The sequence below is a fragment of the Arvicola amphibius genome, chromosome 3 (genome assembly GCF_903992535.2).
Source record: "Arvicola amphibius chromosome 3, mArvAmp1.2, whole genome shotgun sequence".
NCBI classification, from domain to species: domain Eukaryota; kingdom Metazoa; phylum Chordata; class Mammalia; order Rodentia; family Cricetidae; genus Arvicola; species Arvicola amphibius.
The window spans coordinates 174,409,540-174,433,047 of NC_052049.1; the positions used below are offsets into that span (position 1 = coordinate 174,409,540).

The 23,508-nt window shown below is 43.8% G+C and overlaps 1 protein-coding gene across 1 annotated transcript in view; it reads left to right on the forward strand.

The window, feature by feature from the left end:
* Window positions 1–23,508, forward strand: part of Ip6k1 (inositol hexakisphosphate kinase 1) — a 43,334-nt gene that overhangs the window by 15,673 nt on the left and 4,153 nt on the right. The window contains exons 2-4 of the mRNA XM_038322700.2: window positions 7,907–8,254; window positions 13,224–13,434; window positions 19,573–19,754. Of these exons, the coding sequence (XP_038178628.1) occupies window positions 8,032–8,254; window positions 13,224–13,434; window positions 19,573–19,754 (616 nt within the window). The 5' untranslated portion in view covers window positions 7,907–8,031. The remainder of the gene's footprint in view (window positions 1–7,906; window positions 8,255–13,223; window positions 13,435–19,572; window positions 19,755–23,508) is intronic.

A 23,508-nucleotide genomic window follows, 5' to 3' on the forward strand; every position in this document is an offset into this window, starting at 1 on the left:
TACACTGAGAAACCCTGTCTCCAAAAAACCAAACAAAAGAGCATATACTGCTTTTTCTGATTACTTGAACTTGAGTCCTAGCACCCATATCAGGTGACTTACAGCCACCTGTAGCCCCAGCTCTAGGGGAGTCTGGTGCCTTTGGCCTCTGTAGGCACCTGCACTCATTTGTGCATACTCACACGTGGACACACACATACGTAATTAACAACAAAATTGATTTTTTTATTAAAAATTTTGGACTATGTATATGGGTGTTTTGCTGTTAAGTGTGTGCACTATGTGTGTATGCAGAGGTCAGAAGGCGTTGGAGCCTCTGAAACTGGAGTTACAAATAGGTGTAAGCCATCATCTGGGCTTTTGGAATCAAACCTGGGTCCTCTGGAAGAGCAGCCAGTCCTAACAGCTGAACCATCTCTCCAGTCCCGAAAGTTGATGTTTTGTTTTCGTTATTACTGTATATGTTTGTTCATGCACATGTATGTGTATCATGGCCACATGTGGCGGTCAGAGGAAAACTGAGGTTCTGCTCTCTACTGTGGGTGCTGGGAATGAACCTGAGTCATCCAGCTGCCCTGAAGGTGTTGTAGTTGCTGTGTCTTCTTGTTGACCCAGTGTTAAGCAGTTCTTTTTGTTTTTTGTTTGTTTGTTCGTTTGTTTGTTTTGCTTTTCACTTTGTATCCTTGGCTGGTATATAACTCACTATGTAGATCAGGCTGACCTCGAACTCACAGAGATCCACCTGCCTCTGCCACTCAAGTGCTGGAATCAACAGAGTGTACCACCGTGCCTGGATAATTTCTAACAGTTCTTGGAAGTCATGTAATGCCGTTCATATAACTTTATAATTTCACCTAGAAATTTTATAGTTTTAGTCTTTACATTTAGGTATTTATCTTGAATTAATTTTGTGTGTTGAGATTGGAGAAATGGTTAATTTTTGTCTCCTTGTGGATTTCAGATTGTGCAAGAATTGCTAACATTTATGTAGAGGCTTGCCATCTTCCTATGCTTTTTAGCTGATTGTTTTCTTTTTTATTTTTCTTTTGAGGCAGGGTCTCACTCTGTAGTCCTGGCTGGCCTAGAAATTGATATGTAAACCATGGTGGCCTCAGAATCACAGTGATCTGATTGCCTTTGCATTCCAAGTTTTAGGATTAAAGTGTATGCCTCTACACCCAGGCCAATTAATAATTAAAAAAAAAATAGTTTAAACCAGATGGTGGTATCCCACACCTTTAATCCCAGCACTAGGGAGCACTAGAAAGGTGGATCTCTGAGTTTGAGGCCAGCCTGGTCTAGAGAGAGTTCCAGGCCAGCAGGGTTGCATAGTGACATCTTGTCCCAGTAATAATAATAGTAATAATGGTGGGTGTTGTGTCCATTTGTAGTCCCAGCTACTTGGAAGACAGAGGCAGGAGAGTTGTTGAAGTACAAATTCATGGCTGCCCTGGGTAATATTCAGACCCTGTCTGAGAAAAGAAACAAGTCATTCTTTAAAAGAATGTCATAACGTGCCATAATACTTTCACTGCCTAAGTGACACAGTTATTTTGCTGTGCTAGGGATTGATCCCAGGGACTCACACATGCCAGGCATGTACTTTGCCCACTGAGCAACATTACCTCTAGTGCTGAAGCATTTTGTTCTAAAAGAAGTAATAGAAATGCTAGATTTATGAGCCAGTTTTTGGTGCAGTTTGCAAATTTGCCTGTAAAGTATGAAGGCACCAAGGATGCTTCAGTTAATAAAAAAGTATCTGCCTAGCAAATGCAAGTGGTTAATCTGAGACCATAAAAAATAGACGGGTGGTAGTGATGTGCGCCTTTAGATCCCAGCACACAGGGAGGCAGAGACAGTGGGATCTTTGAGTTCGAGGCCAGCCTGGCCTACAAAGTAGTTCCAGCACAGCCAGAGTTTACAGTGAGACCCTGTCTTGAAAACAAAACAACAAAAAAAAAACCAAAAAGTACGTTGACCGCACGAATTTTGAATTGTGAGCTTAGAGTGCAACCCTGCTGCTCTGACACTGTCTGTCTGTCTTTCTGTCCGTCTGAGCAATGTGGGGACCAGGTATTCGCCCCTTGCCAATGGCCATGGAGACTGTTTTTCCTGGTTCTTAAAAATACCCTGAACCTTGTATTGCAACCAAGGCTCATCACAGTTTCTCCTTTGTTTGCGAGGAATTTTATTCACTGCCACTTTCTAGGCTTGTGTTATTGAATTAAATCAGACAAGAAAAACAAAAGTGAAAACACCCAAAATAAAAACTCCCAACCATTTACTTTGTGTTTCCTAAGTTTGGTTCAATAAGATCTTTATCTAGCTCCTTGTTGAGAACTTACTTTGTTACAGCTTTTGTTCTTTATGCTGTTCTTATCTGGCTACATTTAAACTTTAGATTCACTTATCTTTTATAGTCTGCACAGAATTTCATATTCCCTTTTCTGTTAGTTTGGAATTTTGTCACATAGCCAATATACTTTGTTCTTTGAAAAGCCATTTAACCTTTTTGTTCTGTTTTTGGTAGAGTTAGGTGATGTCTATACTCTTAGCTCTCAGGAGTCTCGGGTAGGAGGACTTGTCCCTTAGTTCAAGGGCAGCCTTGACTGCACAGTAAGTTCCAGGCCAGCCGGGGCTTGGCTACAGACTTAAGATCCTGCCTGAAACAAAACAAGTGTTTTGTTGTCTTTTTTATTTTATTTTATTATTGAGATCAGGTCTTACTATATAGCGCTATAGCCCTGGCTGACCTGGAACTCACTATGTAGACCAGGATAGGCTCCAATCCACAGAGCTCTGCCTGTCTCTGCCTCCAAGTGTTGAGATTAATTAGGAATGTGCCACCAAGCCAGCCAATAAAGCATGATACTAAAAAAAAAAAAAAAAAAAAACAAAAAAACAAAAAAACATTTTTACTCTTCCATAACATTTTTTCATGTTATATACTTATTCTGTTGTATACAACTGTTTATGCTTTATAAATATACACATTTTATCACTTCTCAGCCTTTGAGCTGTGACCATGTATAAATATATGTTTGTTTATTTAGCTATATTTATTATTAACTATCCTATGCCAGGAATTTCTTTGCATACTTAGAAAAGTATGTAATGAAAAAAATAGACTTACCTTCATGGAGCTAGCCCTATAATAACAAGTAATAGACAATAGATGTCTTCCGTGTTTAATATGTAGAATAGGAGATAAAAAGCCATGAGAAAGCGGTTGGGGTGCAGATCAACGGCTAGAGTGCTTGCCTAGCATATGTAGCCCTGACTTTAGTCTCTGGTATCACCAGTTCCCCTTTTCCCACCCAACCCAGAGAAAACAAAATCACACTTAAATGGAAAGCAGAATGCAGGTGGTTACAGTTAAGTTGGCGAGGTAAGGGTGGATCTTACTATGACAGTAGTCAACGACTTCCTTTTCTTTTTCTTTTGGTTTTTCAAGACAGGGTTTCTCAGTAGCTATGGAGCCTGCCCTAGAACTCTCTCTGTAGAGACTGGCCTGGAACTCACAGAGATCCACTTGCCTCTACCTCCTGAGTGCTGGGATTAAAGGCGTGCGCCACTACCAAGCGACTTTCTTTAGTAATAAGGATTGAGCCTAAGGTCTTGTGTATGCTAGATAAGTTCTCTATCACTGAGGTATATCCCCAGCTCTCTACCCCTAATTTAAGATGGGGTTCTTATATTTCTCTGGTTAACTTTGAATTTATGGTACAAATGAAGATGATTTCTGATCCTGCTGCCTCAACCTCCTGGGTGCTGGAATTACAGGCATGAGCCACCATGCCTGGATTATATAAATAGGACTCCTTAAATTCTAGGCAGGCACTCTGAATGAACTGCAACCGAGCCCCCTCCAGTCTGTTAAAAAATTATATGTGTGTCATATATGTATGGGTTGAGTATGGGCACATGTGTTCCTATTATGGTGCTTGTGTAGAGGTTAGAGAAGTTAGATTACAATGTCTTGTGTTGGTCCTACCTCCTACCTTGGTTTTTGTTTGTTTGTTTTTTTCCCCTGAGACAGGGTTTCTCTGTGTAAGAATCCTAGTTGTCCTGGAACTTGCTTTGTATACCAGACTGGCCTCGAGCTCACTGAGATCTGCCTGCCTCTGCCTCCTGAGTGCTGGTATTAAAATTGTATGCCACCACTGCCCAGCCCCTTCTATCTTGCTTGAGACAGCTTCTTTTTTCTTGTTTGCTATTGTGTACACCCAGCTAGATGGCCCACTCTGGCCTGGGAGCTCCCAGTGGTTCTCCTGCTTGCCATCTTTCTTGCTGTGCCCTATTAGGAACACTGGGGTCCCAGGCACACGCTGCTTCACCCTCTGAACCATCTCTCCAGCATACCTCTAGCTTCTTTTGAAGTTTTTGTTTTTTAAAAAAAAAAAGGTTGGTTGGTGTGTGTGTGTTGGGGGAGGGACTTGGGGCTTGGAGAGTAGGCTCAGCAGCTAAGAGCACTGGTGAGTCCTCCAGACGTCCTGAGCGCAGCTCCCAGCGGCCACACGGTGGCTCACAGCCACCTGTAATGGGGTCTGGTGCTACCTTCAGAGAGAAGAAAGGTCTTGGTAGCTAGAAGCCTTTAAACACAGTGCTTGGGAGGCAGAAGCAGGAAGATCTCTGTGAGTTTGAGGCCAACCTGATCTACAAAGCCAGACTGTTTTGAGAAACCATCTTGGAAAAAAAAAAGAGAGAAGGGAAAAAAAGCCTTGGTAAACTGCCCCAGTGATCTCAAATTTGATATCCTCCTTCCTCAGCCTCCCCAGTGTTGGCATTAAAGGCCCTAACACTGCATGTGCCACCATGCCAAACAGTTTAAAGACTTTAAATTTTAAAAAAATTTATTGTGTCAATGTATGATGGGGTGGGGACATGCCACAGAGAAGGAAAGAAAGGGGGGAGAGGGAGAGAGAGAGGAAGAGAGAGAGAGAGAGAGAGAGAGAGAGAGAGAGAGAGAGAAAATATGACTGTGTGTGTGTGTGTGTGTGTGTGAGAAGAGGTCAGCTTTGGTGTGGGTTCCCTTCTTCAACCTTTATGTGGTTGTGGTTTCTGGTATTAAACACAGGTTGTCAAGCTTGTGCAACAAACACTTTACCCACTGAGATATCTTGCCCAATTCAAAGATTTAAAAAATGATTTCTTTATGTATATGTATGTGTGTGGGTATGTGCACATGAATGCAGGTTGCAGTGGCGTCAGATCCTCCTGGAGCTGGACTTGCAGGCAGTTGTGAGCCATATGATCTGAACGCTGGGATTCTCCAGTTCTTTGCAAGAACAGTATACATGCTTAACTGCCGAGCCATATTAGTTCCCCAGTTCAAAAACTTGAAGACAGTAGGGGAGTTAAACTTGGAGAATGTTTTGGGTAAAGGGAGTGGCTAGTGCTAATAAGTCTTGGGTGTCTGAGGAACAGCATGAGCCCATGGCTAGAATGGGATAATGAGCAAATACAAGGGGGGTAGGATATAAAGTATGAAACTGGGGGAGGGAGTGGCTGTCTCATGGCTCTGGTTAGCTATAGTAAATTATGCTTTTATTCTGTGTGAGGTGGAAGCCATTGCACCATTTTATTTATTTATTTATTTTTAGTTTTTTGTTTTGTTTTTAGCCAGGGTTCCAAGTGCTGGTATTAAAGATGTGTGCTTCCATCGCCCAGCTGAACTCGTGTTCTTACTCCTGTTCTACTGTAGTAACTAGGATTGCTGTGTTGAGAATGAGCCATCTGGAAGGCCACAGTTCGGTCCAAACCGTTAAAAAGGAGGTAGTGACCATACCAGGAGTGTGGCACTGGAAGTCGGAAGCCATTGAGACTTGATGCTCTCTGAAGGGATCCAGGAGGAGCGCCTCATGGAAGGCGAATAAGAACCCCTGTAACAGCTGAGTTGAGAAGGGGCCGACTGAAGGTGCAGAGGGTTTTAGGAGAGGGAGATGAGCTCTGTTTTTTGTTCCTGATGCATAAGCTGGTGGGATGTGAGTCTGGTGTTGAATAAGAGAACGGAGGCCTGAGTCTTGAGACTGCAAACCTGGGAGAGTAGGCGATGGGCCGTCGAGCAGACTGAAAAGGAAGGTGAGGAGAGCGGTGTTTAGGGCAGATGAAGGAAAATACCAAGAAGTTTAACAGTTCTTTTCCACCTCCCGGAGCAGTGGTTCTCAAACTGTCGGGCGCAACCCATTTAAGGGGTTTAAAGACCCTTTCACAGGGATCACCTAAGACCATCTGCATATCAGATATTTATTTACATTACAATTCATAACAGTAGCAAATTACAGTTATGAAGTAGCCAGGAAAAAAATTTTGTGGTTGGGGGTTATCAAGACTTGAGGAACTGTATCGAAGCTTTAGGAAGGTGAAAACCACTCTCCAAGAGGATTGTGAAGTAATTATAGTCCTCTTGGGAACCAGTGCTTTTCCTATAATATATACTGATACTCTTTGTTTATTTAAGAAAACCAACAGCAGGGCTGGAGAGATGGCTCATAGGTTAAGGATCTTGACTGCTCTTCCAGAGGTCCTGAGTTCAGTTCCCAGCAACCACATGGTGGCTCACAACCATCTGTACTGAGATCTGGCGCCCTCTTTTGGCGTGTGGGCATACATCAAGGCAGAATGTTATATATATAATAAATAAATTTAAAAAAATAAATAAACCTTAAAAAATAACAACAAAAACAGGTTTTATATAGTCCACACTGGCCTCTCAAACCTAATGGAAGCTAGCCTCCTGACGTTTGTTTGTTTGTTTGTTTGTTTCGAGACAGGGTTTCTCTGTAGCTTTGGAGCCTGTCCTGGAACTAGCTCTTGTAGACCAGGCTGGCCTCGAACTCACAAAGATCCACCTGCCCCTGCCTCCCAAGTGCTGGGATTAAAGGCGTGCGCCACCACCGCCCAGCCTCCTGACATTTTTTTAAGGCAGAATTTTTACTCTGGCCAGGTTAACCTTTATCTCCAGCTTCAGCTGCTGGAATATGGAGATTGCAGGTGTAAGCTACCTAACATTATCTTAAAATGTCAAGTCAACTCAAAGTGTTTTAAAACAAACACAAGACAGGTGGACTCTTGTAGTTCAAGGTACATAATAAGCTCAGAGGCAGAACAGTGGAACTCCATGACCACAATCCATTCATAAACACTGACAAGATTTTGGCTATTTTATTATAAATCCTGGGGATGGATGTAATGATTGAAACAAGCTACATTGTTTCTTCCGTGTGGCAGATTATTAATCTCTAGGATATAAGGAGAGCTTGGGCTATGGTTTCCTAGGACTCCTCAAAGCCCTCTGCATGCTGCTCCTACCATGACTTCTTTATTACCCATCAGCCTATCTTTCAGGTGTAGTCTTGCATGGGGCTTTTTTCCCCCGCTGTTGGGTTGCCTCATCCAATATTGATATAAGGGCTTGTGCCCAGTCTTACTGTGTTTTGTTATACCCCTGGGAGACAGGCTTTTTTTTTTTCTTTTTCCTTTTTTTTTTTCTTTCGAGACAGGGTTTCTCTTTGTAGCTTTGTAGCCTGTCCTGGAACTAGCTCTTGTAGACCAGGTTGGCCTTGAACTCACAGAGATCCTCCTGCCTCTGTCTCCCTAGTGCTGGGATTAAAAGTGTGCGCCACCACTGCCCGGTTCATCCTTTTTAATCTTTGAAGGTTTGTTGTCATGTTGATGGTTGTGACATGGTCTGTCTCTGAAATCAAATTTCAGAGTACTTGGAGTTGTAGAGGAGTTTGTGTACACAGGATAGTGGGTGAGGGAGACCAATGCTGCGCCACTTAACAAAGTTCTCATCTGCCTGTTACCTTCCAGTAGTGTGCATGATGGGGGCACACAGCAGGAAACACTGACTTGCCAGATGTTTCGATTTCCTTTCTTGATTCCCTATCTTCTTTTTTTCTAGGACAGAACAATAAGCTAAGCAGACTCTGACCATTGGCCTCCCACTAGCCAGAATCAACCTAGCACTCATTTTGTGGTCCATGAGCTGCATCGTCTGCCATCAGTGTGCAACCGGCCCCCAACGCAATGTGTGTTTGTCAAACCATGGAAGTGGGGCAGTATGGCAAGAACGCAAGTCGGGCTGGAGACCGAGGAGTTCTCCTGGAGCCCTTCATCCATCAGGTGGGCGGACACAGCAGCATGATGCGGTACGACGATCACACTGTGTGCAAACCTCTCATCTCCCGGGAACAGCGCTTCTACGAGTCTCTCCCTCCTGAAATGAAGGAATTCACCCCTGAATACAAAGGTCAGTTAGTGTTCTTTTTGAGAGACTAGCAACCTTTGACTGACAGGCTTTGGCTCAGTTGTCCTTGTTTTGTTTACTCTGTGATATGGTTGTAGTTCTCTGTTATCTCAATTTTGTTAGGCAAAATTAGAAACTAAAATTATCAGGTTTTTAGATCATGAAAATTGAATTAATTGATAGTAAAGCTAAAAAAAATTCACAGCAGCCGGGCGGTGGTGGCGCACGCCTTTAATCCCAGCACTCGGGAGGCAGAGGCAGGCGGATCTCTGTGAGTTCGAGACCAGCCTGGTCTACAAGAGCTAGTTCCAGGACAGGCTCCAAAGCTACAGAGAAACCCTGTCTCAAAAAAAAAAAAAAAAAAAAAAAATTCACAGCAGGAAGACCCACTGATAGAGAAAAGCCTATTGTCAAGAAGTCTCTTGTTTGCCACACAGGGGAGAAGGGGACAGTTCTTTGGTCCTAAGGAGGATAGAGGTGTTCTTTGCAGACTTTAAAGTGATTGGACAGCTGACAAGGGCATGGCGTGGTGCTGTGTCTGTGTGTGCTGGAGAAATATGTTTATGGATTATTCTGGAGCCCTGAAAATTTTAACATTTGAAGCTCTTTTAGGATAAGAGCTAATTTTATAGAACACAAAGAACCCCACAACTTGGAGTCAGGCCACTTTAACATCTCATCTCTGCACTCTGTGTGCACATTAATTACCATCTGGCCAGGTTTTTTTGAGGGGGCGGGGTGGTTTGGTTTTTCGAGACAGGGTTTCTCTAGCTTTTTGAAGCCTGTCCTGGAACTAGCTCTGTAGAACAGGCTGGCCTTAAACTCACAGAGATCCGCCTGCCTCGGCCTCCCGAGTGCTGGAATTAAAAGTTTGTACCATCACCACCTGGCTGTGTTTTTAAGTAATTAATTAATATTTTCCATGATATTTACTGAGCTCTACATTTTTCTCTGCTCCCCTCCCTGCCTACCCTCCCCTTACTCCTCCTCCAAAGTCCTCATGCTCCCAATTTACTCAGGAGATCTTGTCTTTTTCTACTTTCTACTTCCCATGTAGATTAGATCTATGTAAGTCTCTCTTAGTGTCCGCATTGTTGTCTAAATTCTCTGGGATTGTGGTTTGTAGGCTGACTTTCTTTGCTTTATGTTTAAAAACCACCTATGAGTGAGTACATATGATAGTTGTCTTTCTGTGTCTGGGTTACCTCACTCAAAATAATGTTTTCTAGCTCCATCCATTTTCCTGCAAAATTCAAGCTGTTACTTTTTTCTGCTGTGTAGTACTCCATTGTGTAAATGTACCACATTTTCCTTATCCATTCTTCGATCGAGGGGCATTTAGGTTGTTCTGGCTATGACAAACAAAGCTGCTGTGAACATAGTTAAGTACATGTCCTTGTAGCACAATTGAGCATCCTTTGGATGTATACCCAAAAGTGGTATTATTGGATCTTGAGGAAGGTTGTTTCCTAATTTTCTGAGAAATCGCCACACTGACATCCAAAGGGGTTGTGCCAGCTTGCATTCCCACCAGCAATGCATAAAACAAAATTTAAAGCAGAACATTTATTTGTATGGTGTAGGCACTCTTGTATCATGGCATATAGAGGGCAGCTTTCAAGAACTGCTTCTCTCCTGCTACCACATAGGTTCTAGGGTTTGAGCTCATGCCATCAGACCTGGTCACAGGTGCCTTTACTCGCTGAACTTATCTCAGAGGCCTCTTGAAAATTTTTGATGAGGGCTGGAGAGATGGCTTGATGCTTAAGAGTTCTTGCTGCTCTTTTAGAGAACCTAGGTTCATTTCCCAGATTCAGAAGATCTGACACCCTCTTACCCTGTTCTGGTCTTTGTGGGTACTGCATGCATGTGGTATATAGACATGCACTCAGGCACAAACACATACATAAAATTAAAAAAAAAAAAAAAAACCTGGCGGGTTAGCAACATTCATGTTGCTTCCATCTTTTGGCTATTGTAAATAATGCTGCCACATACAAAGATCTGAGTCCTGCTCAGAACTGAGAGCTGCTTGGTTCTGATGTGCATACTTAAGATTGTATGCAGGTCGGGCTGGAGAGATGGCTCAGTGGTTAAGAGCATCGCCTGCTCTTCCAAAGGTCCTGAGTTCAATTCCCAGCAACCACATGGTGGCTCACAACCATCTGTAATGGGATCTGGTGCCCTCTTCTGGCCTGCAGGCATATAAGCAAAAAGAATAATGTATAATAAATAAATAAATAAATAAAATTAAATGAATAAAATAAATTAAATAAATAAATATATATTAAAAATACAAATCTGCTTTAAAAACAAAACAAAAAAAAAGATTGTATGCAGGTCTATATTTACCTTTTTTTTTTTGGTGGTGGTGGTGGTGGTGGTGGTGGTGGTGGTGGTGGTGGTGGTTTTTTAACAGTACTGGGGATTGGATGAAGGACTTTGGACTAGCCAAACACTCTTACCACTAAATCATATCTGTGTTCATTTGCTTGCTTGCTTGCTTGCTTGCTTGCTTCCTTCCTTCCTTCCTTCCTTCCTTCCTTCCTTCCTTCCTTCCTTCCTTCCTTCCTTCCTTCCTTTCTTTCTTTCTTTCTTTCTTTCTTTCTTTCTTTCTTTCTTTCTTTCTTTTTCTTTTGAGACAGGGTTTCTCTGTGTAGCTTTGGAGCCTGTCCTGGCACTAGCTCTTGTAGACCAGACTGGCCTCGAACTCACAGAGATCCCCCTGCCTCTGCCTCCCAAGTACTGAGATTAAAGGCGTGTGCCACTACCACCCAGCTTCCTTTGTTTGCTTTTTGAGAATGCTAGGATGCATTCTGCTAGCTGATCTATATCTCCAGAGCCTGGTTTTTAATTGGTAAAAAGAGTTAACGGCAGTTTTGAAGACTATCCCAGCTTGGGGTTTTATGATGGCAGTTTGTTTTTACCTCTGTGTTTACTTGTACATTGGATTGTGTTTCCTTGTGTCTGCAGCTCTCCGCACCCCTCAGACACTCCTTGATCATCCTTTGCTAAATGCTCTGTTTTGGAGACATCATTTGCAATTATGGAACCTTAATCTAGTTTCTTCACAGTACTTCTTGCAATCTGTAATTGTTTTGTACATGTTTATTCACTTGTCAAAAGCTAAAGATAGATGTGGAAGGAAGTGTCTTCCTCATGACGGAGGCACCGTGACGTCCTCCTTCATACCAAGGACGGAGACTAGGTCGTCTGCGCTCGTCCATGTCTTGTCGGCAGTTTACTGGGCGTGCTGGCCTGTACAGGTCCATCTGAACTGGAAAGGAAAATGTAAAACGACATTTGCAACGAACATAGAACTCTTTCTTCATCTAAAGTATTCAGAAAATTGATGTCCCAGAAAATGTCTTAGGGGATTCCTTGAAGATAGATTTTTAACTACACAAAGAATAAGTGAAACTGGAGGCTGAAACAAAGAATGGTTCTTCTCTGGAAGTGTGTGATGGTGCTGGGGACAGTCAAGGTTGGAGTGTGAGGGAACTCCTAGAATATAAGACTGTAGACTGGAGGGTGTTCAACCATGAACCAATTCAAAAGACAGTGGTAACAGCTTGCCCGAGAGACAGTCATATACATGGACAGGTTGTGCATGTGAAACCTGAGGTGTGAGTGTGAGCAAGATGTAAGATGTAAGGAGGAAGTATCCATTCATTTATTTTGGAAGGATTTTTCTTCTATGAGGACCCAGAGACTGATGCATTGCTGGCCTAGAAAAGGAAATGAGTGGAGAGAACACTTTTGGTTGGCGTATTGATGTGCTTGTAGTGCATCTCACTCATTGCAGATTATGGAGCCAGTTGTGTACAGCAAGAGGGTAAAGGTAGACATGTAGTTGATGGACACTATCCAGGTAGGATATGAAAATTATGCAGAGAGCAGCTTTATTGTTGGGTTTTCATTCTTAAAAAAACTTCGTTAGATTTCTGGGTATTGTTTCTGTTTTATCTCTTTTGGTAACGATCTGGAAGAAACAGTTTGGTTGACAAGTAGCAGAGGCGCTGGAGAGGTGGCTCGGCAGTTGAACAGCTCTTTTCCCATTACGTCATGAAGGTTCACACCTGCCTGGAACTCCAGTTCCAGGGGATTCCATGCCCTGTCCTGGCTTTGTGTGATACATGTACACACATGTAAGCAAAACACGTAAAAACTAAAAGTAGAAAAACTAAAAGAAGTGGTGGTGCACACCTTTAATCCTAGCCCTTGGGAAGCAGAAGCAGGTGGATCTCAGTGACCTGTGGTTTGGAAGAGGCCAGGGTTACATAGTGAGAGTTAAAAAGAGACATGGTGAGCACAGCTGAAACCCTCACACTGGGGAAGCAGAGGCTGGAAGAACGGGTTAAGGTTATCATCCATTTCATAGTGCATTTGAGGTCCACCTGGGCTACCCAGTGAAAGAGAAGCAATTGCTCCATGAGATATAGCAGGAAAATAAAGAAAGGTATTTCACCGTAGAGATTCCAGGGTAGACTCTAGGAAAGCACTGTGTTCAGGGTGGGAAGGAAATACTTTATATGCGTATAAGTGTTACCGTGTATGTCGTCTGTTTACCACATGCATCCCTGGTACCTATGGAGAGATGGAGGGGGTATTAGATCCCCTGGAGCTGGAGTTAACAGATAGTTGTGAGCTGCCACCATGTGAGTGCTGGGTACTCTGGAAGAGTAGCAATTGCTTTTGATTGCTGAGCCGTGTCCTTGCCCTCTAGAGCATTAAAATTTGTCTGGTTCAGTGTCACCTAGAGATTCTTTGTGAGTGGTACAGAAGTTGATAACTCAAAGGTAAGCAGCAGATAGGGGGAAAGATGGTTGTCTGTCTTTGCAAACTGGATGTCTGCTGGCTATTATCCCTAGAGGATTTACAGTTTGGTCAGAAGAGGTGATGTCCAAGCAGGAGCAGACACGGACCCCCACCAGTGGTGGTGTTTGTTAACCAGCTGCTTTTTCTCCAACAGGTGTGGTTTCTGTCTGTTTTGAGGGAGACAGTGATGGTTACATCAACTTGGTAGCCTACCCTTACGTGGAGAGTGAGACTGTAGAGCAAGATGACACACCAGAACGGGAGCAACCTCGGCGTAAACACTCCCGCCGGAGCCTGCATCGGTCAGGCAGTGGTAGTGACCACAAGGAGGAGAAAGCCAGCCTGTCCTTTGAGACCTTTGAGAGGTAAGAGGATAGCATGCAGAGCTATTGGCACATGTTGGATCCTAATGATACACACAGGATAGTGTTGGAGTCCTGACACATGATGAAAAAGTTCTCAACAATAGGATGGTGGGCTGGGGGTGACTGGTGTTCATGGGACCACTCCCACAGATAATGGCGTCCTTTATGGTCCTCCACCACGATGAGTATGGCTAAACCCAATGAGACTGAAGCTCTGTCAGCACTTTAGAAGCAGGGATACCCTATGCTCATGGCGATAGATTATTTAGCTTTCTTTTAAGTCTCATGCTCAGAAGTCAGAAGTGGAGTTGCACCGACAGCTGCTTTCTTGCTTAGAGGATGTCTGAGTGTGGAGTGGTGATAGTTCATACGGACTAGGGAGTACCCTAGTGGCTTTTTATTAACATTGAGAATTGATTTTTCTCAGGCTTATCTCTCTCTCTTTTCTTTTTTCTTTTTGTTTGGTTCGTCTTGTATTTTGAGGCAGGGTTTTTCTGTGTAACAGCTTTAGCTGTAGACGAGGCTGGATTATGTCTCGATATTTCATGCAAGCATTAGTTAATTTCTACTGGGCTGTGTATAATCCAAAGGATAGACAGTAAAGTGTTGGCAGTCGAAGCATGGTTGTAATCCTAGCATTCAGAAAGCTAAGACAAGAGGATCATTGTGTGTTTGAACACAGCCTGTGCTGTGTAACAAGTTCCAGAATAACAAGTTAGGGAAGAAAAAAGGGGGGGAGTTAAGTATCCTTCCTGCACTTCTGGAAAAACCAAGGTCAGTTCCTAACACCCATGTCAGGTGGCTCACAACTACTCTTTTTTTTTGTTTTGTTTTGTTTTGTTTTCAAGACAGGGTTTTAGCAACACTGACTGTCCTGAAACTCACTTTGTAGACCAGGCTGGCCTCAAATTCACAGAGATCTGCCTGCCTCTGCCTCCCCAGGCTCACAACTACTTTTAACTCCAACTCCAGGGCATTCAACGTCTTCTGGTCTCTGCAGGCACCTCCACATGCATGACATACACAGGCATATATTTTACAAGAAAGTTCGCAGGTGCGGTGATGCATACCTTTAATCTCAGCACTTGGGAGACAGAAGCAGGCAGATTTCTGTGACTTCAAGGCTAGCTCTTACATAGAGTTCCCGGTCAGCCAGGGATCATGAGACCGTGTCTCAAAAAAAATGTTAAAAATACACATACATGCATCCATGTTAGTACTGTTTTGTTGTTTGTGGGACAAGCTTCACTATGTATTTTGGCTGGCATAGAATTCACATGTAGACCAGACTAGCCTCAAACATGCTAATCTCCCATCTTTACTTCTCAATTGCTGGGATTATAGGAATATGCAACCATGCCCAGCCTTGTGTTCCTTTCTGACTATTTCATGCTGAATATTCCATTATATAGGCATAACATCCTTTGCTTTATCCATTCATCAGGTTATGAGGAACATATAAGGGAGGCTATACCTTTGGGAGTGGCCCATGAACACCAGCCACCCTCCACCCCAGTTGTTGTAAACTCTATATGTATCTAGATAGATAGATATTTACATAGATGTATGATGGAGGACTCTCATTGGTTAATAAAGAAACTGCCTTGGCTTTTTGATAGGGCAGGATTTAGATAGGTGGAGTAGACAGAACAGAATGCTGGGAAGAAGGGAAGTTAGTCAATCGCCATGCCTTTCCTCTCTGAGACAGACGCCATGGATCCAGCCACCAGGTCAGACATGCTGAATCTTTCCCGGTAAGCCACCACCTTGTGGTGCTACACACATTAATAAAAATGGCTTAATCAAGATGGGAGAGTTAGCCAGTAAGAGGCTAGAGCTAATGGGCCAGGCAGTGTTTAAATGAATACAATTTGTGTGTTGTTATTTCGGGTGTAAAGCTAGCTGTGTGGGAGATGGGCGGGATGAAAAGCAGGCCTGCTCGTCTCATCACTACAGATGTATGTAGGTAAGTAGGTAGGAACAGATGTAGCTGTTTCTCAAGGATGTGGAGAAATTGGAGCCTCCTATATTGTTTGTGGAGAGGGCTGCCTTAAGTTCCTGTCTTTCCTCTCCCCACTTCTTGAGTGCTGGAATGACAGGCCTGGTTTATGTAGTGCTAAGGAGAAACTCAGGGATTCTTGCTTGCTGAACATAGACTCTACCAACCAAGCTACATTCATAGCCATAGGGAAGTGGCTTTTCTTTTTGTTTGTTTGTTTTTTAAAGATTTATTTTATGAGGGGCTGGAGAGATGGCTCAGTGGTTAAGAGCACTGACTGCTCTTCCAGAGGTCCTGAGTTCAATTCCCAGCAACCACATGATGGCTCACAGCCATCTATAATGAGACCTGGCGCCCCCTTCTGGCTTGCAGGCACACATGGAAGGAATGCTGTACACAAAATAAATAAATATTTTTTTAAAAAGATGTATATGTATACAACTGCTCTGTCTACATGTATCCCTGCAGGCCAGAAGAGAACATCAGATCTCATTACAGATGGTTGTAAGCCAGCATGTAGTTGCTGGGAATTGAACTCAGGACCTCTGGAAGAGCAGTCAGTGCTCTTAACTGCTGCTGAGCCATCTCTCTAGGCCCATAAGGGAGTTTTTTAGATGGGGCAGTAAACGTTTCATCCCTGGCATCAGATCACTTCACTGGAACATGCTGTCTACATGAGCTCCCAGAGGCTTGTTCAGGGCCCAGGGCAGTCCAGTCTCCTCACTTAGGCTTTAAGAGGTCCTGTTCATGTTAATACTGAACCTTCTGTGCCTGTTTCTCCCCTGACCTTTGGGCTAAGTCTACATCTGTGTTGCAAGGAGAGGGCTGCACATCCACACCCTAGTTGAGATACATGTCCTGGTGTTGGATATTCTAAGGGCTTCTGTCTGCATGCAAGAGCAATTCCTTGATTTTATCTCCATCATCCACAAGGGGCTTCCTTCTGACCAATGACTGTGGAGCCTGACTTGGGCATTTGGGTGACAGAACATTCCAGTCAGTAGCTAGCAACTGACAACTCTCGTTTAGCAGTTTTTAGAGGGGGAGTTGTTTTGTTCTCCAAGGTGAGAGCATTTGCTTTATGACTCATGGGTGAAAAGCCAGTGAATGTAGATTTAGCGTCAGGGTCTGCTGTCAAGGTGTCAGCTCTGTCTATATTGACTGGGCTCTATCTGTCCTGTTAGAGATTCTGAGTCATAGCAAAGGTGGATATCACTCATGAGGGCCAGGACTATAACTCCAGAGGTAATACCAAGTACTACAGGGCTCCATCCAGACCTGCAGCTTGTCTGGGTTTACTTGGCACATGTTTGCTAGAGTGGATTGCATCTGCTCTTGGGAAGTGGGGCATAGGTGGCAGGCACTGTGGGACTCCTGCCGTTTAGTTTCAGGAAAAATAGTGTCCCAGATGCTTGGTACTCAGAGGAGGGGCAGCATTTTCAGTACACACTAGACTCTTGGTAGTGTGTGTCATCCACAGTTGGAGAGAAGGCCAGCGTTTCTGGAAAGGATGGTAACATCTGCAGTTGCAGTGGTGCTCTGCCCCTGCTGCGTGCCACAAACTTGCGCTACAATCTCTAGAGGGTATGGCTTAACTAGCAGGGAGCTTTTATGAACGCGTGAGTGTGAAAAGTTACATTGCCAGGCTTGTCTGGACCTCACTATGTAACCTTGAGCTTCTCCATCCTCCTCCATCTCCTGTCAGGATTACGGGCATGCATTACCATGCCTGGTAGGGATCAAGCCCAAGGCCTTATGGTAGGCAGGCCCTCTACTGACTAAAGTACAGCTTTAGCCTTGCTTGTAGTTGTTTTGAATATATACCTAGATGGGAAATTGCAGTCAAGTAATCGTCTTTAACTCCAGGAGTTTTTTTTCAGGCACCACTCTCCATTTGTGTGTGTGGGGGTGTGGGGGGTGCATGTGTGTGTGTGCATGCATATGGAGGCCAGAGGTGACATCAGAAATCATTCTTTATCACTCTTCTACCTTATTCATTGAGGAGTGTCTCTCAATCAGATTCAGAGCTCACTAGTTCACCAGTATGGTTAGTCTTGATGCTCATACTCAGCTTGCTCTGGGGATCCCCTGTGTATTAGTCAGAATTCTCTGGAAGAACAGAACTAATAGAACTGGTGTGTGTGTGTGTGTGTGTGTGTGTGTGTGTGTGTGTGTGTGTGTGTGTGTAACACACATATATAACATGTTTATATATATGGCAATTTATTAGAGTAGCTTATCAAATGTGGTTCAGCCGCTCCAACAATGGCTATCTACCAATAGAAAGTTAGAGACTCCAGTAATTGTTTAGTCCATGAGTCCATATGTCTCAGTTTGTCTTCACTATATGCCAGAATCCTGAAGTAGGCTCTGATGCCAGTGAAGTAATAAAGTTGTCAGCTAGAGTGAGGGTAAGCAGGCATAAAGCAAAAGCTTCTTTCTTCCATGTCCTTTAGGTTCCCAGAAGACAGTCCAGACCAGATTAAAAGTGGGTCTTCCCACTTAAAATGATTTAAGAACAGTCCCTCACAGGTGTACCTGGCTGCTTAGGTTTTTAGTTCATTTCAGATACAGTCAAATTGACAACCAAGAATAGCCATCACATCCTGTCTTTGTCTTCTGAAGATTGGAATTCTAGCCTAGGTACGGCATTCACCCAGCCTAACACAGCTCTGGGATCCAAACCCCAGTTCTCTTGCTTGTGTGGTGAGTGTTTTAATACTGAACCATCTTTTTCGTTTGCTTGTGTTTCAAGACAGGGTTACTCTGTGTAGTTCTGGCTGTTCTGGAACTAGCTTTGTAGACCTGGCTGACCTCAAACTCACAGAGATCCTCTTGCCTCTGCTTCCTTAGTGCTGGGATTAAAGGTATGTGCCACCACCGCCTGGCTAATAACTTGAGCCATCTTTACCGCTAAGCCAATCCTGTTTTTTAAGTAGGATTTTCTCTGGGTTGTCCATGTTATTCTGGTCTCAGACTTCCTGTGCTCAAGCAATTCTGCCACATTAGCCTCCTCAGTATCTGAGACTACTGGCTCTATACCTAGCCTGTGCAGACACCAAAGTACTTTTTCAGGGGCTATACTTGTTCATATTCAAACCAGCAGTGTACAAGGAAGGGCTTCAGCTTCTTTACATCCTGCATGGTACTTGTTCTAGTTTCTTCTTCTTCTTTTATTTTGAGGATTTATTTATATTTTTATTATTTTTAATTGTATGCATATATATGTCTGTGTGTGGGTATGTGTGCCTGAGTTCAGATGTTTGCAGAGGATCCTGGGACATTAGATCTTCCAGGCCCTGACACAGTACAAGCAGTCATGAGCCCCTCATGTTAAAAATCTCTCTCCTCTCAACCATTGATTACATATAAATCCTTAGGTAGGGACGGGACCCTCTGAGCCCCTCCCCCTCCATGACATGGTGTTTGTGTATAGAACTGATCTTGCATGGGTAGGTTTAGTACTGGGAACCAAGCTCCAGTCCTCTACAAGCTGTAGGTATTCTTAACTATGTAGCCACCTCTCCAGCACCTAGTGTTCTTTCATCCTCCCCCACAACTGTTCCCTCCCTGCCCACACAGTCTCTGTGTACTCCTGACTTTCCTGGAACTCACTGTGTAGAACAGGTTGGCTTTGCACTCCCAGAGATCTGCCTGCCTCTGCCTCCTGAGTACTGAGATCAAAGGTGTGATCTGGCTCTTTTTTTACTATTTAAATTAAGTACCATTTATTATTGGGTATGTGGGTGTGGGTGTGCATGTCCCTTTATGTATGTCTAGAGATCAAAGTTGATGAAGTTAGGTCTTTCCTTCTACCGTGTGGATCTTGGGGCTCCATCTCAGGTTGCCAGGTTTGTGCAGCAAGTACTTTTACCCGCTGGCCCATGCTGCCAGTGTCCAGATTTTTCTTTTGACGCTAATCAAATGGGAAGTGGTATCATACGCTATAATTTGACATGATTTTTTTCCAGAGGCCCAAGGAGGACAACTTTCATTCTGTTTACTCACTTTTATCTGGGCCAGTGCCACCTGTAAGGAGGTTCTGAGTGACAGGCTAGGCTTTCTCTAACCCTTCTCTACTCTGCGTCTCTAAAGATGACTTCTTTGTTCTCTTAGTGCCATGTTGTTCTTCTTCTTAGCCCCCAGGAGGCAAAGAGTCCAAAGGTGGAGCTACACAGCCACTCAGATGTTCCTTTCCAGATGCTAGACAGCAATAGCGGTCTGAGTTCTGAGAAGATCAGCTACAACCCTTGGAGCCTGCGCTGCCACAAGCAGCAGCTGAGCCGTATGCGTTCCGAGTCCAAGGACCGAAAACTCTACAGTATCCTTGTCCACTGATTGGAAATTGTGTGAGAAATGGCAAGATAGTTTTGTTCTTATTCTTGTGTTTCAGGTCTGGGGACTGAATGTAGGGCTTCGTTCCTGCCCAAGCATTTGCTCTATCATTGAACAACTAACTAACCTCCTCTTACTCTGAAGATAGATATTTTAAAGTGAGTTTTTTGGGTTTTTTTTTTTTTTTTTTTGGTTTTTCGAGACAGGGTTTCTCTGTAGTTTCTAGAGCCTGTCCTGGAACTAGCTCTTGTAGACCAGGCTGGCCTCGAACTCAGAGATCCACCTGCCTCTGCCTCCCGAGTGCTGGGATTAGAGGCGTGCGCCACCACCACCAGCTTTAAGTGGTTTTTTTATTAGTATATATTGGACATACTAGTAGATTTTATTATGAGGTTCTTATTTGTGTACATATGTATTTTGATCACATCCACCTGTTATGTTCTCTAGTGTCCCTTCCACTAATCTTCCTCTTCCCACTAGCCCCCTTTGTGTCCCAGGACGCTGCATGGGGTTATTTACAGGAATTTGGTACCTTACATTACCGAGGAGAAAAATCTTTCTCCTCTCAACCATTGATTACATATAAATCCTTAGGTAGGGATGGGGCCCTCTGAGCCCCTCCCCCTTCCGTGACATTATTTTGTGTATAGAACTGATCTTGCATGGGTAGTGGTAGCTGTTTCCGGTTTTAAAGAGTACAACCACCATGTCACATGTCATGTCATGCACTGTGCCCTTTCTGTGGCCTGACCATTTTTTTCTTTCTTCCCTCCCTCTTTGCCTCCCTCTTTCTTTCTTCTTCCCTCCCTCCCTCCTTCCCTTCCTTTTTTTTTTTGTGGTTTTTTTCAAGAAAGGGTTTTCCTGTGTAGCCCTGGCTGTCCAGGAACTAATATAAAGTATGTGCTCACATACCCATTCTGTTCCCTTATTGCTCTCTCATTGGAACCTGTGCCTTTCCTGCCTTCATGAAAAAAGTAAACACATGAACAAAAAACCCACTGAATATTTTTATTTTTTTGAGACAGGGTTTCTCTGTGTAGCAGTCCTAGCTGTCTTGGAACTTGCTTTGTAGACCAGGCTGGCCTTGAATTCATTGAGATCTGCCTGCCTCTGCCTCCCAAGCTCTGAGATTAAAGGTGTTTGCCACCACCACCTGGCTAACCCACAGAATTTAAGTAGAGTGCTGGTATATGCATGGGTATGGGGTTGTATACTAGATTATGGGTAACTTAGTGGCAGCCATACCCCTGAAGAAAAATGAACCCCTGCCCTCACAGCCTTTACCAGTAGCCCCTCAGCTAGTGGTAAGGCCTCGTGTGCCCCTCTCCAGTTCATGCTGGAATGCTGATGGGCGGCTCTCGTGCAGGTCTTGTTATGTAGGTAACCCCTGTTGCTGTGAGTGCAGCAGCATGCGCTTCTCCCCACATGCTCCATCTTGTCCTGGTCTAGTGAAGCCTTAGTCAGCAACTGCAGCTGCTGTGAGCTCATGAGTGTGAGCCCCGTGTGATGTTCAGAAGACTGTCATACACCCTCCTTCCCACCTCCCCTTCCTCCACAATGCCCCCTAAGCCTTGGAAGGATGATACACGTCCCATTCATGACTGGACGTTGAACCATTGTTTATTCTCACCAAGATAGATTTTAAGTCAAGCACTTTCTGAAAATTCCTGTTGGGAATGTTAGAATTTGATTCCCTCGTGTTTGCTTGTTCTTTCTTTCTTTCTTTCTTTCTTTCTTTCTTTCTTTCTTTCTTTCTTTCTTTCTTTCTTTCTTTCTTTCTGTAATATTGCTGCAAAAATGTCTTTCTTATTTCTTAGGTCTAGGTGAGTTACTAGACGAAGTGAGGCCTTGGTTTACTAATGGTGGCAGGAATGAGGCCAAATGTTCTTCACCTTATTATGTGTGTGGTAGGTCTAAACAATAGAAAACAATAATAAATCTAGGTGTGGTGGTGTATGCTGTTGTCTCTGCTCTCTAGCCGGAGACAGGAAAACCAGAAGTTCAAAGTCACCCTTATGTTCTCCAGGCTGAGTATCCTGGGATCATGAGACTGTCAAAGGGCTGAGGAGGTACCCGAGTCAGTAAAGTTACGCAAGCCTGATGACCTGAGTTTAGATCCACAGAACTCAAAAAAAAAAAAAAAAAAAAAAAAAAGGCCAGGTTTTGTGTGTGTGTGTAATCACAGTACTGAAAGGGTAGAGCCAGGTCCCTCAAGTTTGTTGGCTAGCCAGCCTAGCTGGATCAGTAAGCTTCAAGTTCAGTGAGAAATCCTGCCTTAAAAATAAAGGTAGAGGGCTGGAGAGATGGCTCAGTGGTTAAGAGCACTGCTTGCTCTTCCAAAGGTCCTGAGTTCAATTCCCAGCAACCACATGGTGGTTCACAACCACCTGTAATGAGATCTGGTGCCCTCTTCTGGCCTGTAGGCATGCATGCAGGCAAACCACTGTATACTTAAATAAATAAATTTTTAAAAAAAATAAATAAAGGTAGAAAGCAGTTAAGGAAAGATAGCTGATGCTGACCTCTGTCCTCCACACATGTGTATCCACACCCACACCCCACAACGTAACACACACACACCTGAAAATTTAAAAATAAGATCAGTGGGTGTCTTGTATACATGTTCTGGAAAATTATATAGGCCATACAAGAATTTTTTTTTTTTTTTTTTGAGACAGGGTCTCTACATAGTCCTAGCAGTTCTGGAACTTACTATATAAACCACACTGACCTTGAACTCAGAGATCTGCCTACCTTTGCCTCCCAAGTACTGGGTTTAAAAGTGTGTACCACCACGCCAGGCTACAATTCATTTTTTTTTTTTGTAGATTCAATTTCATATGTATGAATGTTTTTCCTATATGTATAGATACGTACCATGCATGTGCCAGGTGCCTGTGGAGGCCAGAGAGAACTGGAGTTAGAGTTGGTTGGTGATGGAATTGAACCCAGGTCCTCTGCAAAAGCAACAACAAATGCTCTAAACTGCTCAGTTCTCTCCAGCAGCCAGGAGTGAAGTGCTGATTTACTGTATGGCATGAGTGAATCTTAGAAGAATCTTCCTAAGGCTGACAGAAGAGGACTCATGCTAGCAGAGTCTAGTAAGGGAGCTGCCTCCAGAAGACCACTTCCTAGCCAGGAGAGCAGAAACGGTAGATGGGGAGTGAGTGTTCAGTGGGTAGAGGTTCATCTTGGGAAGGTGGACATGCTACTGCCTCTAGAGTGTTGGCATTAAAGGTGTGTACTCCAGCCCCAATTTTTTTAATTAAAAATTTTTTGAAGCCGGGCGGTGGTGGCGCACGCCTTTAATCCCAGCACTCGGGAGGCAGAGGCAGGCGGATCTCTGTGAGTTCGAGACCAGCCTGGTCTACAAGAGCTAGTTCCAGGACAGGCTCCAAAACCACAGAGAAACCCTGTCTCGAAAAAACCAAAAAAAAAAAAAAAAAAAAAAAAAAAAAAAATATTTTTTTGAGACAGGATCTGACTGTGTAGTCCTGGGCTACTTCTCCTACCTCTCCTCCCCCCATTCCTGCTCTGTTTCTGTTCAGAAAGGGGCTGGTTTCCCATGGGTATCAGCAAAGCATAGCTTACCAAGTTGCAGTAAGACTAAGCATCTCCCCTTGTATGAAGGCTGGGCCAGGCACCAGTATGAAGACTAGGTTCCCAGAAGGCAGCCAGAATGCCACTTTTATAGATCGTAATTGTGCTTTCCTGGGTGGAGCGGACAGTGAGTGTGGTTG